The 16145-nt window shown below is 38.4% G+C and overlaps 2 protein-coding genes across 4 annotated transcripts; both read right to left on the bottom strand.

The window, feature by feature from the left end:
• Positions 1-2827: 2827 nt before the first annotated feature.
• LOC137739075 (uncharacterized) lies at positions 2828-7126 on the bottom strand. 2 transcript variants are annotated; one of them, XM_068478557.2, is made up of 9 exons: positions 6707-7126; positions 6443-6495; positions 5013-6323; positions 4626-4714; positions 4266-4368; positions 4065-4169; positions 3860-3977; positions 3396-3572; positions 2828-3223 (listed from the first exon to the last, which is right to left on the bottom strand). In XM_068478557.2, the coding sequence occupies exons 1-9, from the start codon at positions 6930-6932 to the stop codon at positions 3066-3068; spliced, it is 2340 nt and encodes a 779-aa protein (XP_068334658.2). In that variant the 5' UTR covers positions 6933-7126; the 3' UTR covers positions 2828-3065. The 2 variants fall into 2 exon arrangements, with proteins under 2 accessions (XP_068334658.2, XP_068334659.2); XM_068478558.2 differs by having other exon boundaries at positions 2828-3220; positions 6707-7015.
• Positions 7127-7697: 571 nt separating this feature from the next.
• Positions 7698-15981, bottom strand: LOC137740950 (putative alpha-mannosidase At5g13980). Of its 2 annotated transcripts, XM_068480755.2 has the most exons (30): positions 15788-15981; positions 15434-15691; positions 15255-15338; positions 14959-15047; positions 14697-14871; positions 14457-14576; positions 14177-14260; positions 14007-14078; positions 13799-13912; positions 13440-13540; positions 13262-13355; positions 13002-13169; positions 12822-12911; positions 12473-12538; positions 12308-12364; positions 11803-12022; positions 11540-11679; positions 11242-11322; positions 11015-11074; positions 10856-10927; positions 10680-10727; positions 10463-10582; positions 9926-9991; positions 9347-9459; positions 9155-9239; positions 8876-8986; positions 8687-8782; positions 8466-8513; positions 8256-8324; positions 7698-8176 (listed from the first exon to the last, which is right to left on the bottom strand). In XM_068480755.2, exons 1-30 carry the CDS (start codon positions 15815-15817, stop codon positions 7949-7951), a joined length of 3159 nt encoding a protein of 1052 aa, XP_068336856.2. In that variant the 5' UTR covers positions 15818-15981; the 3' UTR covers positions 7698-7948. The 2 variants fall into 2 exon arrangements, with proteins under 2 accessions (XP_068336856.2, XP_088556541.1); XM_088700415.1 differs by lacking the exons at positions 8687-8782; positions 8876-8986 and having other exon boundaries at positions 15788-15945.
• Positions 15982-16145: the final 164 nt, after the last annotated feature.

Raw genomic sequence — 16145 nt, 5'->3', positions numbered from 1 at the left:
TTAGGTGGTTCCGACTCGTGTGCAGGTCTAGCTAGTGAGATGGAGATTTAAGCTCTAGATTCAGCCGTACAGGTCACGTTAGGTGACTCCGGCTGACAGATTATATGACATTGATGCGATATTACCTTAGCACTTGCATTTTACTTCGAGGTTTTGGCATATAATATTTCTGAGCATGACTTATATATATACATATATTCTATTTTCTGGGAAGTATACAGGTTTTACGGCGAGGGGTTAGAACTTATTTATTAAATGGTTTTCGAAAAGCTTTGTTTTTGTCCACTCACGCTTTTGTTTTGCGCCCCTCCAGGTTCTAGTTGGCTAGCACGTTTGGTGGCTTCCCTGAGGATTTCCCCGGCATATCTGACAGACCACCACCAGTGTAGGGATCACCTTCGGGTGTGCTCTTGTTGTGTCGTTTTCTCCCGGACTGCATTAGGCTTTCATGCTCTGAATTTAGTGTTCACACTTACGCTTGCACTTGTTCGTTATTACCTTGTGTAAAGCTAGTTTTTATTTATTCGTACTATTTATATTATTATTTTATTAGCTTCCGCACTGTGCACATGGTTACGTCACTTCCACGTGACGACCAGCATGCCCTGATCTCGATCGGGGTGTGTCAAATGTCCTAAACTAATTTTAGGAAACATGTGGTGCCAGTAGAATGACTCCAACAATTGCTTATAATGAATGTTGTAAAAGTTGTCAAAATCGATTGGAAAACTGTGGGTTATAACTCACAGTTTTTGTAAAAAAATTGAAATTTTAGCTTTAGGAAATATTTTGAGTGGGAGTTGAGCAAAATATTGCAAGACCTTTGGATGTGATCTTACCACTTATTAGGTTCCGAAACTATTTTTTATTGATTTTTAAAGTTGAAAAATAGAAAAATATTGTAAACTAAAAGCGAGGCCTCCAAAGGGATTTGTAAATGTAAAAAACTCTTGGAATGTCCTAAATTAAATTTATAAAACATGTTGTGCAACTAGAATGACTCAAATTTTGGCTTATAATGAATCTTGTAAAAGTTCTCAAAATTAATTGAAAAATGTGGGTTATAACTCACAGTTTTTGTGAAAAAATTCAAATTTTTAGTTTTTAAAAATATTTTGCGTGGGAATTAACGAGAATGCTGCAAGACCTTTGGATGTGATTTTATCCTTTCTTAGATCCCGAAACTATTTTTCACTGATTTTTAAAATTGAAAAATAGAAAAAATAATGAAATCTAATAGCGGGGTCCCCCTAAGAGAATTGTAGGTGTCCGAAATCTTGGGAATGTCCTAAACTAATTTTAGGAAACTTGTGGTGCCAATAGAATGACCCTAACTTTGGCGTATAACGAATGTTGTAAAAGTTTCCAAAATCAATTGGAAAATTGTGGGTTCTGACTCATAGTTTTTGTGAAAAAATTGAAATTTTACCTTTAGGAAATATTTTGCGTCGGAGTTGAGCAAAATATTGCAGACCTTTGGATGTGATCCTACCATTTATTATGTCCCGAAACTATTTTTTATTGGTTTTTAAAGTTGATAAATAGAAAAATAATATACACTAAAATTAATTTAGGACATCCATTGTCGTTGCACTGCATGCTTTCTAAAATTAATTTAGGACATCCTAAATATTTTTGGCACATAAATTGTGTTTGGGAGGCGAATCACTCCAAACGCAACGTGTTTATTTTGTAATGAAGAGGAAGAAACCATGGAACGTATTCTGAGAGATTGCCCCACGGCTGCCGCCGTGTGGTATTGGAGTCCGTTGGATCTCAAAGTACATGAAGGTCGTCATGGGGCGTGGCAAGATTGGTTGGCGAGCCTGGGCGCATTCATTGGCAAAGGAAAGCTTTGATTTAGTTCTTGCGCTTGTCTGGAGTATTTGGAAGGAAAGAAAAGCTTTCCTTTGGAATGTGAAGGCCACGCCGCCCATGGAGATTCAGTGCAAGAATATGGCTTGGTTGCAGAGTGCAAGAAATGGCATGGGAAGTCAAAGTCCAAAAACACTTATACGGTGCAGAAGTGGAAGAAACAGGAGATTGGTTGGCTCAAATGTAATTTTGGTGGGGCTTGGGATGAGACTGGAGGCGTTGGAGGGGTGGGAGTCGTCATTAGGGATCATTTGGTTAATTTCGTGGCTGCAATGGCTGTGAAAAAGTATGGAGTGGGTTCACCTCTGCATGCCGAGATGGAAGCAGCAAGGGCTGCGGTTCTGTTTGCTCAGACGGGACTTAGGAGGCAAATATGCTTGATTTTGAGGGAGATGCAAGCTTGGTTCTAGCGGCTTTAAATTTAGGGGAAGCAGCGGACTCTTCTCTGGGGCATGCGATAAATGATGCTCGACACTTCGTCCGTTCTTTCTCACGTATCAGACTTTCAGACGTCCGATGGGAAGCCAACAAGGTGGCACATGGATTGGCGAGGAGTGGTTTGGCTTTAGAACAAGTAACATGGTTTGAGGAACCCCATGTAATCATTGATCTTTTATTTGAGGATAGTAATTTTATGTAACGTTAGTATTGGACACTCTTTTTCCCTTCGTGAGGTTGAAATTCCCAACAATGTTTTCATTGATACTCGTTGTTGTGCATCCTATCCACTTTTATGTACGTTTATTCGCTCTTACTCATAAACGGATATCGTACTTCTCAAAAAATATATGCATATATATAGTTGGGAGACACCTATGTACTTTTTTTTTCTATTTTTCAACTTTAAAAATCAATTAATTAAAAATTCTAGCGGTTCCAATTTGTAAAACATTGGCGACATTTTTGCATCCCTTGCATGCGCATTTAGAAAAAAGAAAAATATAAGAAGCGCTTTGAAACAAGTCTTACAATTTATTCAGCCTCTCTAGCATGGGTTTCTCAGGATGAAAAACAGAATAGCTAGAAAAAGAAACAAAAGCAAAGAAAAGAGGGTAAGGATTTCAGAAATGGTTCTTGTTTTTCCATCTACCCCATTATACATAATGGTCATACATTCACCGACTTTCGTGTCATCAAAGGTTTATGATACAAGACGACACCATCATGGTACTCGAGGTTTTGACAAGTCATCAGTAGCGTCGACCACCAGCTGTTGACAAAAGGACTCGACTCTGTTTCCTTCCCTTCTTTCCCGAATCATTTATCTTGGGCGGGTCCATATTTTCGCCAGGCTTAGCTCTGGAGATTACATTAGCAAATGACGTAACACCCGCATTCTGGGTACCTGCTGCCAAAGAAAAAAATGAAACAAGGTTGAGCAACTACAAACTCTCGAGATACAACATACTATTATCTTAGTATGACCCTGATCAAATATCCCTCAGCTACAAGAGATTTGATTGCATACACATTATCTCAAGCACAAAAAGCAACCTGTATAACAAGATTCTGATAAATACCATTTGTCTTGGGAGAGACTCTCCCTGCATCATCGCCATTCAGAGAATTGGTTCCTTCTAGTTTCAGGGCTGGAGAATCATGCGCAGCAGCAAAACCAAGCCTTGTGACACTTGAGAAGAGCTTCCTTTCCCCAACAACAGGAGAGCTTGAAGATGTCGCTGTAGAACTTCCCAAAGCTGAACACAGGAAGCATACGAACAAAATAAACCATTAAAGGATATTTAACATAAGACCGCAGTATGTACAAATATGTATCTGCAAACTTCAACAAGAAAGAGTAATAATTAATCTAACAGCTTAGAGCACCCATGTATGCCTCACCATACTCCAAATTTGTTTTTCCTTATTTGAACAATAAATTTATTCCAAATCAACCCAATGCTACTACTTGAGCTGACTAAATATACCTACAGAGGGTCATGCGTCTAAAGATATACAACATATACGAGGAACACTATATTACCCTCGAAGTCATCCATGGAGAATGTAGGGGATCCATCATGAAAGGACTGTCCATAACCTGCTACTATGGGGATGGGATATGCCACGGTAGATTCAGCCTTCATTTTCTCCCTTTGCTCCTATAAATAGGAACAGCATATAATTTTACAGCATGAACAAACTACTGTTATTTTTACAGTCTATAATGAAGAAGCAATTAATAATACCTTCCTAGCAAGTTGTTTCCTCTGCTTTTCACGCTTCTTTATGTCTTCCATAAAGGGAGACAAGGCATCAGGAGACAATAACTCACTCAGATCAATCTCACAAAACTGAAATTTGAATGAATTATGATGAGACACTATACACAGCCTGCAACAATAATGCTCTTATAGTGTGACCTCACACAGATCATGCATCAAAGGTACCTGGAGTATTGTTGTTAAAGAAAAATGACTCAAGTAGCGGTAGCGCCTCCTCATAGCTTCTGTCTGAGTCACTGTCTCCAATTGCAAAATTTTTCCACTTATCCTGCAATAACGAATTAGACCCATTTTCACATTTCAGTTGATATAAGAAGACCCCATAGTTAATAAAAGGGCACTCCCCATCCCCCTCCCCCTCCCCTCTTTTAATGCCGCGCTTGCAAATACCATACCTAAATTTTCAGACAAGTACAACGGTAAAGAATATGCATCCTATAGAAGAAAGAATAAAGGGGGGCTTTGCCATTGATTTTGCATAGTCTATGCATACAGCAGAAACAATCAGCAAGCTTTTGACGATACCTGTGTGGTAGCATATCATGGCTCCCATAATGGTGTAGCAGGCATTTCATGTTCAATGGATGAAGAATGATGTGCTGACCATCAGCTGCCTGATATAGAGACATAAAATATTAATAGCAAAACCACATTGAAATCTCTCCTCAATCTAAAGGTTCAAAGACAAAAAGAAGCAAATGACCGACTAACACACCAAATACAAACCAGTAGGAATATAAATGAAAGCAATTTTAAAAAGTCAAGCAACTGTCGCAAACAAGACAAAGATAGTTGCAACTATGCACAGCAATGAGCAGTTTAGTAAAATGTCAGATTACTTCCCCAAAAAACAACCGAAGAAAATAATTGCAATAAGAAAAATGGGAAACATGATATCTATTTATCAGTCACCTGGTAGAAATTGTATGATTCCTTCTCCTTTACAATTCCACAGTCATGTAAGTCCCCTCGAGCACTCTTGCTTTCATCATATGAAGAAGACAAAACATTTTCATGGCCTTCCAATGATTCAGCTGCATCCACAGAGTTGTCAGAACAAGTCCCATCATCCGACTTCTCCAGAGATAAATTGTCTGAACGCTTATTACGGTCATAGACTTCATTGGATGGATTTGCATGTCCAAATGTAGATGCTTCAGTGTTACCATTCACAGAATTTTCAGTTGACAAGATAGAACCACTATTATGATCATTATATATACAAGATTTATTACTGTCGCTAGCCCGGTGCTCGTTCCAATATTTCTTCCTCTGTTCTAATTGTTCCATTGCAGCACATACATATGGAAGCTTCTCTATGTCATCAACAAGCCCCGACTCTGCCCTGACCAACCAACCATCTAACTCTGATATCGCTTTTCTGACTGCAAGATCTACATCTGATGTAAATGTAAACTTTGAAAAGGGATCATAGCTTTCATCATCACAACCTCCAACGGCATCTTTCTCTTGTCTACTTTTATGGGATAAAGTAAATGAGTCCTTTTGTCGACTAAGAAGCATAAACTCTATTGTATCACCAACACAATACTGCTTGACATTCTCCACGAATAGAGTGTACAAATCCTTAGGTGATATCATCACAAAACACAACGGGCATCTTTTCCAGCAGTCTCCTTTATGATCCTGCTTCCCCATCAGCAAGTATTGCAGAATACATGGGAAACAGAAGATATGTCCACATGAGGTTATCTGCGGACAAAGAGGATATTCCAGACAAATGGGACATTGAACCACAGTTGGGGTGGAATATCTCACGCAAATGATGTCCTCCCATTGTAACATCTTGTCTGGATCCATCGATTCAGCTGAGTAGTTTCCTGAATCTAACACCACAAATTTGTAGTTAGCCTGAAGAAATAAATCTTTATTGTAAGGCTTCCTCTTTTGCTGCCTTCTTGGAGGAGGAGGAGGAGGAGCTCTACGCTGAGGACGAGCTATGGGGTCATAATAAAAATTCAACAAGTGGTTGCCATTCATTAGCTGGGCTTTCCTTCCTGTTTGATGAGTGGAGTTTCCATGAGAAGCAGCAGATCCGATACTTTGTTCAGTTGAACCAGAACCAAAGGTTCCTGATCTTTTCCCTCTAGACCAGGGCGATCCAACCCCTCGTCCACCTCCACCAGAGTGACACTGTGAATGTGTATTGTGGTGGTTATTAGGTAAAGTCTTGTTACCCCCGGGCATCCCTAACTCATTCACCTAGATAAAGGACAAGGAATGACCAAAGATTGAAAGTCATTACTCAATGGCTCTCTTAGATCATACAAGCGTGGGTGCTGCAGAAAAAACGAAGGGTTCAAAACATGAAGTCAATATACCTGCTGGGAAGATCCACCAGAATCTTCTGCAGCTGGTGCCGGTGGTGATAGGCCTGCAGACGAATAATTTAAACAACATTCTATTTCAAATAGTAAAAATCAAACACCTTCGAGCAGAGGGAAGATCAATAATTGACTCCAAACTGCTGCACTCATCCAAAAAAAGATTGATTCTTCCAATTTGCTCAAATTCTAGGGTTTTAATTTTCTAAGAAACAAAGCAACGGGATAAGAAACAGATTGAAGAAGTTGAAAATCAGATACCTCCAGTAGCGGAGGAGCTAGATTGAGAGTCGGAGATCCGAAGCGAACCAAATGTGAGAATTTGGCGGGAGGGATCCGGCGGAGACAGCGACTGGGGCTGAGATTGAGAAAGGGAAAGGTGACGGTGGCGGTGGCGGTGTCCATGTTGGGAGTTAGGGTTTACAGAGGGAGCTGAAGAGGCAGATGACGATATAGATCCTTGGTCTTGGTTGGGCAAGATGGACATGAAAATTCTTCCAAAAACACTTTGTTCTTCTTCTCGCTAATCGGCTCGCAAGTCACGCATTTGCCCATCCCCTTTTATTATTTTCTTGTATTTATTGGACAGCGCAATTACGCGCTAGAGGACCCCACCCACCTATCTCTTCTTGAGCATCTTCACCGAATATAGGGTTCGACTTCGACCACCGCTACAATTACAATTTAACCCCTGGGCTTAGATGGCTTTGGTAGATCTTTCCGAACCATTGCAGCTAGGGTCCGTAGACTTTTCGGAAGCATGTTGCCTTGTTCGGTAGTTATATACCAAACTAATTTCCGGTTGGGTTATGCCGGAAGGCTCCAACAAGTATTATTACTATTATTTTAGGGGGACTGACTACAATACTTATATGTATTTAATACAAATACCACTTAATAGTCAGATATGTTTGATGTGATATATGTACTTAATATAACTATAATATGACCATAAAGATGGTGAATGAATTAAATATAGGTAGATATTATAACCAAATCTTATTTTGTGTGATAATAAGCTTTGTTGTTATGTGTTAGTGATTATTTTCTTTAATTTTAAGATACTTTTTGTAGACTTTATAGATATGGCGCAAAGGATAGTCTCATGTGCGCCCTACGGCCTCCTCTAACAGAGGCAAAGCATGTTGGATAAGATGGAGGCCGAAGAGGAGCAAACTTGTGAGCTATTTACTGAGGAGGGTAGGCGACATCCATTTCTTCGACGCCCTCAAGATCAGTCTGCACTCAGGAGTTTCAAATGTCACATAGCAGCTACTATATGCCACAAGTTAACAAGGTATCCATGTCGTTTGCAATAGTAGCTTAGCTAACTCGATACTTAGTACAACCTCGTTTCATAAAACCACATGGCTCCATGATTTTTATGTTTTTTGTCCAACAGTACAAACATAACTCAAACGTCTATTTACATGACAGCAAAAGTCCAGGTCTCCAGATGCCAAGGGCCTCTCAAGCCTCCACTACATTTTCAGCCTGATTAGGTTAGGCATCAAATAAATAGCGATGGAAGCTTTGGTTAAACTCAATGAGAAAGGTTCGGATTTCCATTGGTGCAAGTTCCACAACCAGTTTCGTAGGATCAACAGGCCCACCCCTCGAAACCTTTGCTTCTGATGAAGAGCCTTCTTCCACCTTCCAATTGAGTCTCTTTTTCTCCATTTCTGTCCGTTCTTGATTTGCCGACAAATTCATCTCTGTAAGTTTACCAATCTGTACCAGAAAAGCACAATATTATAAGAAAAGGGTTCTACAGTGAACTTTGGTTAATGTTTGTGGCTCATTCTTTTACCTTCTTCCTGGGGAAGAGCTGCTTCAACTCTACATTTGTCATTACAGAAAGATCCCTGTCCTCTCCAATCTGAGCTCCATTTTGAACAAGAAAAAACAATAGTAGTAAATAAAATGTGGAGGATCAGAAGTGAAGAGTACTTTATAAACAAATGAATGAAGTACTAGAGCAGATATAGATTGTTGAGTAGAACGAGTGAGAAGTTAGAACCTCATATAAATGTGCTAATCGAAGGAGAACTTTTCCATCATCAAGCTCCTATGGAAATTAAAGAAAACAGGATATCACAATTCTGTTTTCTCCTGCTACCGTTATGGTTTCGAATTTCAATTCAATATTCTAGGAAAGTTAAATTGGACACCTAATCCAGATAAAATTATAATGAAAAAGCTAAAGAGAAATATCTGAAATTCTAGATAAGCCCCAAGTACCTGAAGAGTTATAAGAGCGACATTATCAGGTAAACTGTACGAGGAACCAACCCCTGAAAATGTGGTTACATGAGAATTCTTCCGGTTATCTCCATCCTACAGAAAGGGAGTCGCCTATTATTGAGCAGCTCACAAGACTAAAATAAAACTTACATGTCTTTATGTTTTTTTTGTATTTTATAATTTCACCTGTTCAGAAAAAGCTAGTAAAAGAGGGGAATATATCTCCTGACCAAAAGTACGACGCCACTTGGCACCTTCTCCCAGGGGATCGATTCTGAAATAAAATTTTCCTTGGATCTGATAAGTTTAACAGAAGCAAGAGGTGGACACTAAAAGTTAGGCAACCTTAAACTCTTAGGATAGTCAAAATAGTTATACCACATCTAGATATGGTCGCAACCAAAACTCCAGTTTGGTCTATAACACCGCACAGTAGTCGTTGCAAAGCAGGTAGCATGTACTTACTCTTAGTCCACTGCAAACGTTGTCAATACAGACGGTTTCATTTAGAGCCTCTGCCACACCTCTTGAGTCATCAAGCAGTAGTCTCCTGTATGGTAAGAGAAACAAGGAAATCCCAATCAGGACTTTAATCTGTATGCTTTATGAAATAGTTACATTCATGACTATCGTTCTTATTTAAGAATAAAAACATGCCTGTGGAGCATCAACTCTATCTGTCCATCCACTGTGCTGGACCCTCCTACAGATCGGTCCACCAAAACCGAAAATTCTGTACTATTATCTTGCATGTATATCCCAAGATTAATCTGCAAGGAAAACATGAAAAAAATGTGAAGATAATAAACTAGTACAACCCTCACCTATCCAATGGCAACCAGCTGGCAATGGAGCCTAAATTTGTACAAAAAAACATATGCATTTGATTTAGAAAATCTTAAGACGGAGAAATTATTATTCTATTTAAAAGGATATAGTGGAAATAGAACTATCATGTCTTCTAATTCATGAATTTCTACTAATTAAAGGGAGGGACCACAGTATTCTTTCAGCCATATGCACAACACTGTGTAAGTGCAAACCACATGTTGATACAAACTTCAACTCAGTTTGCTAATAAAACTGAAAGTTAAGAAGAGCAACAGAAATAGCCCCCAGCACCCTGGGCAGAGTAAGTTATGGTACAATTGAGTATTAGAGAGTTGAGACAAGAAATATATAAGAAAAGCCACATAAAAAAAGAGGTCTACTTTGAGGAAGGAAAAATAAACATACTGGATAATAATTTCCAGCTACAGGTTGGTGCACCTTCAGGTCCCAATCTGTTCTATAGTCACGAATCTGCAAAAAAGAGATCCTTGCATTATGTTATGCCAACAATAAATCAACGGTGTAGGTAACATATAAAATATAAATGATGAACTTTCCATTCATTTGATACATTTGAAGGACTAAACGATTTCCGTTTCGAATGATTTTTTGTAAGGATGATCTTAAAATGAAGATTAAGATATTGAACGATTCTGATTACAAAATTTTTACGGTGAAGATACATTATTTGCACGTGGGGGAATGAACTCATCCCACCAAGGGAGGAATGCAAGTAATTATTCATATTTTGTGAAAGATAAATTTTGAAGAGTGGGTTGGAGTGACAAATTTTTAAGGTAGAAATGTGCCAAATGGGTTAGCAAAGTACACTTGTATAGAAAAAAATTTGTTAACTCTTTTGGAAATGCTATAAAGTTTTGAGCATCAACATGATATCAAAACTACTAGATAAACCATTGTAAGAGCAAGTAACTAGTATACCCTTTTGATAAAATCACGCCCATTAGAATCAGTGTAGAACGTTTTGTTGGTAGCCATGGTAGTGGCCAGTTGAGTTACAACTTCTTTTCCAATTCCGTCATCAGTAGGTAATGGCCCAACCTGAAATTGCAAAGATTTTCAATGAATAGGCTTGATAATGATTTTCAATTTTTATTCCAACTTTCTTTTTTTTTTTGTCTTTATTTGATAAGCTTACAATAAACTCGACTTCAACATGCTCCTTCTCTTTGTGAATTCTGGTGACCTACACACACATCCAATGAAACATTACCGAGATTTTATTTTAGAACATAATAATGATGCTCCTCAGCCTGCAATAGAACAAAGAAAAAAACATATACAGAGATGGCAAGCACTTGGCAAGCAAGGCACCTGATATATCCATGAATTAATATGTTGATGTACTTCATCTATTACTGGTCCACGCACAACAGTCAGAGAAGCCTGAAATATTAAACAACAGTTGCTAATCAACAATATCCCAACTTATGCCTGAGTCTAAACTATATTTCATAAGGTAAAAGAACACACCTTTTCTCCAGGTTTTATGAGAAACGTGCCATTTGGACGGAAGATATAAGCCCCAGCATTCTAGAAAAACAGAAAAAGAACAGTAAAATGTTTTATATTGAAACAAGTAGATACCATAGAAAGGATCACTTAATCATCAGTTTTCAAGTCCTTCAAATTGAAAACATAAAAATAGAAAATAAGAAATATTGCAACAGAGCACAACTTCTATCAGCATGTATATATACCTGAGGAATCAGAGGAGCTTTATCATCACTGCCATTATATCCATTATAAAAACTGTAAGACTGTTCGACCAATTCTTCAACCTTCAAAAGAAATGAATAATTGAGTTAGCTACAACAATTTTTTCTTTCTATTTCATTGCCTTTTTTGGCAGTTGGATTAAGAGAGCTATCACAACGTTGATAACCTGACACTGAATCACACCAATCAAAAACAGATATGTAAAAAGGAAATACTGGTGGATAAGGAAATGCAATCATCAGGTATAGTAACTACGCGACTGTTAGGTGCATTACTTACCAAGCTTCTTCTATTGACATAATTGGTCAGTTTGCCTTGATTTGTAGAAAACGTGAGTTTCACATTTCCTTGACCAACTTCAATAGTGGACTCTTCCTTACTTTGAAATGTCTGTATAGATGATCTGGTGGAACCAGCACCTTTACCCAAAAGGGAAACAATCAATGAAAAATTAAGATTCCTAGCAAGAATAGATCCAACTATGCTCCCATTAACAAAAAAAAAAAAAAATTAATAATTTCAAAGCCATTATAGGAGTGGACCTGCTCCTTTGGCAGCTGAGATAGTGTATGTGCTGAAACCGAGTGGTGGCACGGATACTGTAAATGCAAGCCAATAGTTTGGTGTCTTTGTTGGAGTTTGACCCAAGTATGCCTTAGCATAGTAGTTCCTTAAGCCCGCATGGGCATCATCTAGTGGGAGAAGCTGTGATTCAATTTCTCTTCCCTCAGAATCATGAACAGTGACATCTTCATTGATAACCTACATTATTCGTAAATATCACGAAGTGGGTTATTGATTGTCAACTCGGTATTCACATGGGCTTGTTTCATTTAACAATATAAATTATAAAGTGGCCATTTATAGAACTTTAGGAACCCAAATACGCTAAGACTTCACCAACCCTGGTTAACATATAAACTAAATCTAGGCACTTGCAAGGATTTTCCTCCTTATGCTTATATTTATTTATTTCTATATTAATGGAGAGGAAACACTAACACATTACACAAAGCACTAAGATAGAACTTGAAAGGAAGTACTCACAGGAATTCGAATTACATCATCCCTCTTCCATCCAAGGGAATTGTACACCACGACAACCTATAGACGAGAAACATCATCAGAAAATATATTTCACAGGGTGGAATATAAAGTCATACTTGGCTGATACACTTGAGAAGATGACATTAGATACTTTATTTTCCTTACCAATTGCTTCCCTTGGGATAAATTCACTTCTGATGCAGGGCAGTAGCTGATATTTAGAAGTGGGCACTGGAGAATCAATGAAAACAAAGTAAATGAAAAAGAAGAAAAGATGATAGAGAGATCAACTGTTCTTCTTAGCTTGAATTTGAAATTTCAATCACTCTACTTCATTGTTTACGTTATAAAAAAATCCTTCTTTACTGGCGTAATCATCTTAAACAGAGTAATTAAATTCATCTCTGCTACTACCTCATACTAAAGTTCAAAATCCAAATTATCACCAGCCATTCAGTTGAAGGTCAAGTAACATGATAAAAATAGCATAGCTTAGGGGCTCGTAATTAATTGCCTGTTGAAACTTTGTAGTTGGATCTACAGATCCAGTGTATGATGCAGACTCAACCAAGTGAGCAAGTGACGTGGCAACTACTTGCTCGGCCTGCACAAAGACAATGACCAAGCGAATGAAAAATTTGAGTTAAATAGAGTGAGGACTGAAAAGAACATTGATGTTAAAGCTAATTTGCACCTCCGTGTAGCCTATCGCCAATCTTTTTGCATAATCATTGGCAACATGCTGCTTCTCTGTACCACTGACTGCATCATGATGTTGCGCAATTGCTAAGGCATCTGCCAACGAGTCTGTGTTGGGCCCTGAACCAGTCCTTCCTTTAAAATATTCTAGTTGCCTGGCAGCCTTGTTATCCAAGAGAAACATACATATATGACGATCTGTCATCAAACTGGAAACACTAATTCATGATACATAGAAAAGTTACAAGAATATACCAAATAATAGCCACTCATTGCTCTAACGTAATTTTTCAAGGCTGGTCTACTTGTGAAGTACCCTGTCCAGTAAGCATTTGTACGATCTGCATAACTGGTATGGTGCATACTTCAGTTTCTACAGTACGGTTAGTTGATATGTCAAAGGGAAGATTAAAAAAATAAAATAAAAACTCACGGAAAGAAATCATCTGTCTTGATTGGCCATGATTCATTTGTAGCATACTTTGCATCCGTATATATGGATGGAGTAGAATACAGAGCATTAACACGTCCATCCTTGGAAGTGCCCAAAAAAAGAAAATTGGATTTTAATCATAAAGGAAATCAACAAAAGTCATACAAGACAATTCCTAATCAGTTTACATCTTTGGACAGATTGTCTTTTGGGAGGGGGGTAGATAAACAAGGTAATAGACTGAAATAAATATCCAGTTTATCATTTTAACTTAGATATTTCCTAGAGGCATTAAAAGTGAGACTCTAATAATTTTATAAAACCAGCTCAGAATCATTAACGCACCAAGCAATTATTACCTTGTTGACATAATGAATGAGCTTGTCCATTTGTCGGAACCATGTGTGTGCATACTGATACTTGAAATCTGTTCCCATGGTCCACATTATATGATTTGTTCGAGTTATGTTAGCCTGAGAATAAGTAATTGTTGTCAGCCACTAAAATAATGCCCCATATGATAGAAAAAAGAAAAGAGCATTGGCCGAGGATAACCAGGAAACTTACCTGTGCTACTGCAGCAGCAACAAAGTCATTAACACGATCTTGAACATTGTAATCAAACAATGCGACGTCATCCTTCAACAGAATAGCAATTAAGTTTAACAATTCAAACAAGCAAATATTCAATAAACCAAAGGAAATTAAAAAAACTTGTCTATGAATCACGATGTTACCTGAACAACTGGGGAATCATCATTAACTTCAAAGTAGAAACCAGATGGAGGCTCATAGTTCTCTGGGAATGCACCAGAAAAAATCTGCAACAGTTCAGAAGAATAACAAAGTTAGTCAGCACAGAAAATATCTTCGGGTGCCAAGAAAGAAAAAAAGAAAACTAACAATACTAATGTTACATAACGACTAAAGGGAAACATATCCATCATGATATGCGCAAGTCCAGAATCCCAGTTGTAAAAATGCTATATAAAACAAAAAGCAATCTTAGTTCGTCACCTGAGCAGATGAACTGAGACTCTTTGAACCCCGCCAAACAAATTCAAGGCTCTTCTCAATTTTGCGCTTAGCCCTGTCCTGGTAATCTATTCGCCCGAAGAAAAGTGAGTCAAATCCAACCTACATCAACACCAAAATGTTGTCCACGGTAAAAATGCTCTGGCCAATTTCAGAATGCCGTACTCTTTGCATAGAAAAAAGAAATTTTGTGTTCAAAGGTAAAGCCAAAGGCGTGCTTACTTCTGCTCCCAACATGTAAGCCTGGACAGCCGAATGCCCAAATGGGTCAATTTGCCAACCAATTCTTGGAGTCACATCAAATTCCCTTTTAATAAACCGATGCCCTAGAGTCGTCTGATCTATCATATCAATATAATGTGTTGCAGCCTCATCATGCATGCACATTCCCCCATTTCTGAAGCAACGGTAAAAAATAAAAAAGCGTTAATACCAAAAGAATGAAAAGAGACCTGCTAATGCAGTTTTTGGCATGTTAGATTACATGAACTCTAATTGACCCGAGGTGACTAGCTGCTTGACTATACTCTGGACGGAGTCACTCTGATCTCTCCACCACCGCTGGAAGAATGCCTGCAATACAATGCATTGATTAAGCAGCAAGACATACAAGTTACATATGTTATGTAATCATCTTGCAGTAAGTACCAAGTGCCAGTCTTTAACCGTGGATATATAAACTGGGTAAGATTGGAGGTACGGTTACAATTTAGAATCAAACAATTTGGAAGCGGAAGCAGCAGCAGCAGCAAGTAAAGAAAGAGAGAGAAAGAGGGTTGCCTGTTCGACATAAATGAATTTGCGATTCTTGTCAGCCAGCAGAGCAGGAACCAAAGAATCCAACACATTTTGCACGCAAGCCCCCTATTATCCGTCCGTTGAAAATATGAAATCAAATCATCAGAAGAAACAAACAACCCTCAGAGAGTCCATAAGAAACATTCAAAACGCCTGAATACCTGGATGGAATTGTTGGAGCCAACATAATACTGATCAACGGTCTTTAACCAGCCAACGTCGTCGTGGGTGTGAGGGACCAAATGGACATTGATTTTGCCGGGGACTATGCCTTGGGAAGTGTCGTATGCAATAAACTTGGAGTCGGCGACAAGAAATCCGACGAGCAACGTAAGCAAGCACAAGAGGGACGGAGTCGCCGCCATTAGCGGTAGCACTGGCAAAGCTCTTCTCCTCCGATGAAGGTCAGCTCCCAGCAGCTGCTCTCAAGAGTAAAAAAGTGATTAATTTCCAGAAACAAGAGCAATTGAGAGTTATCAGCTTCAGAGCATGAATGGATAGTGCTATCTACACACAAGAGTCGCCGCCGCAAAAATGAACAACATTCACACCGTCGAAGAGAGAAGGTAGAAGTCAGAGAGATGATCACTCGCTCATCGATCTACCTGCCATTTCTAATTTTCCAATAATGCTACTCAACGTGTTTCTGTCTGACTTTTCTAATCATTTCAGAATTATCTTTTTATTGAAGTGTACTCTCCTCTACTCTACTCTATCATTCCTGTGTGGGTCATTACTCATGGGATGGCCCATTAGTGGCTTTGTTTGCTTACTAGTTACTATTTCAATTCGGATAAGGAGATTCTATTTCTTAGTTTTCAAATACATTTTTTTCACTTCAAAAATCAAAACTTCGAGAAACGGTAGGACTTG

The sequence above is a fragment of the Pyrus communis genome, chromosome 9 (genome assembly GCF_041283825.1).
Source record: "Pyrus communis isolate YQ-2024b chromosome 9, ASM4128382v1, whole genome shotgun sequence".
In the NCBI taxonomy this organism is placed as follows: domain Eukaryota; kingdom Viridiplantae; phylum Streptophyta; class Magnoliopsida; order Rosales; family Rosaceae; genus Pyrus; species Pyrus communis.
This window is presented reverse-complemented; position numbering and strand designations above follow the sequence as displayed.

Bases quoted from the DNA above. Each gene is read 5' to 3' on its own strand.
- LOC137739075 (XM_068478557.2), bottom strand. From the start codon at position 6,932: ATGTCCATCTTGCCCAACCAAGACCAAGGATCTATATCGTCATCTGCC. The intron at 6,496-6,706 runs GTATCTGATTTT...ATTCGTCTGCAG, and splicing joins TAGCTCCTCCGCTACTGGAG to GCCTATCACCACCGGCACCA. The intron at 6,324-6,442 runs GTATATTGACTT...TCCTTTATCTAG, and splicing joins CTGGTGGATCTTCCCAGCAG to GTGAATGAGTTAGGGATGCC.
- LOC137740950 (XM_068480755.2), bottom strand. From the start codon at position 15,817: ATGTTGTTCATTTTTGCGGCGGCGACTCTT. The intron at 14,079-14,176 runs GTAACATCGTGA...ATTCTGTTGAAG, and splicing joins ATGATTCCCCAGTTGTTCAG to GATGACGTCGCATTGTTTGA. The intron at 10,583-10,679 runs GTAAGCTTATCA...TTGCAATTTCAG, and splicing joins ATGTTGAAGTCGAGTTTATT to GTTGGGCCATTACCTACTGA.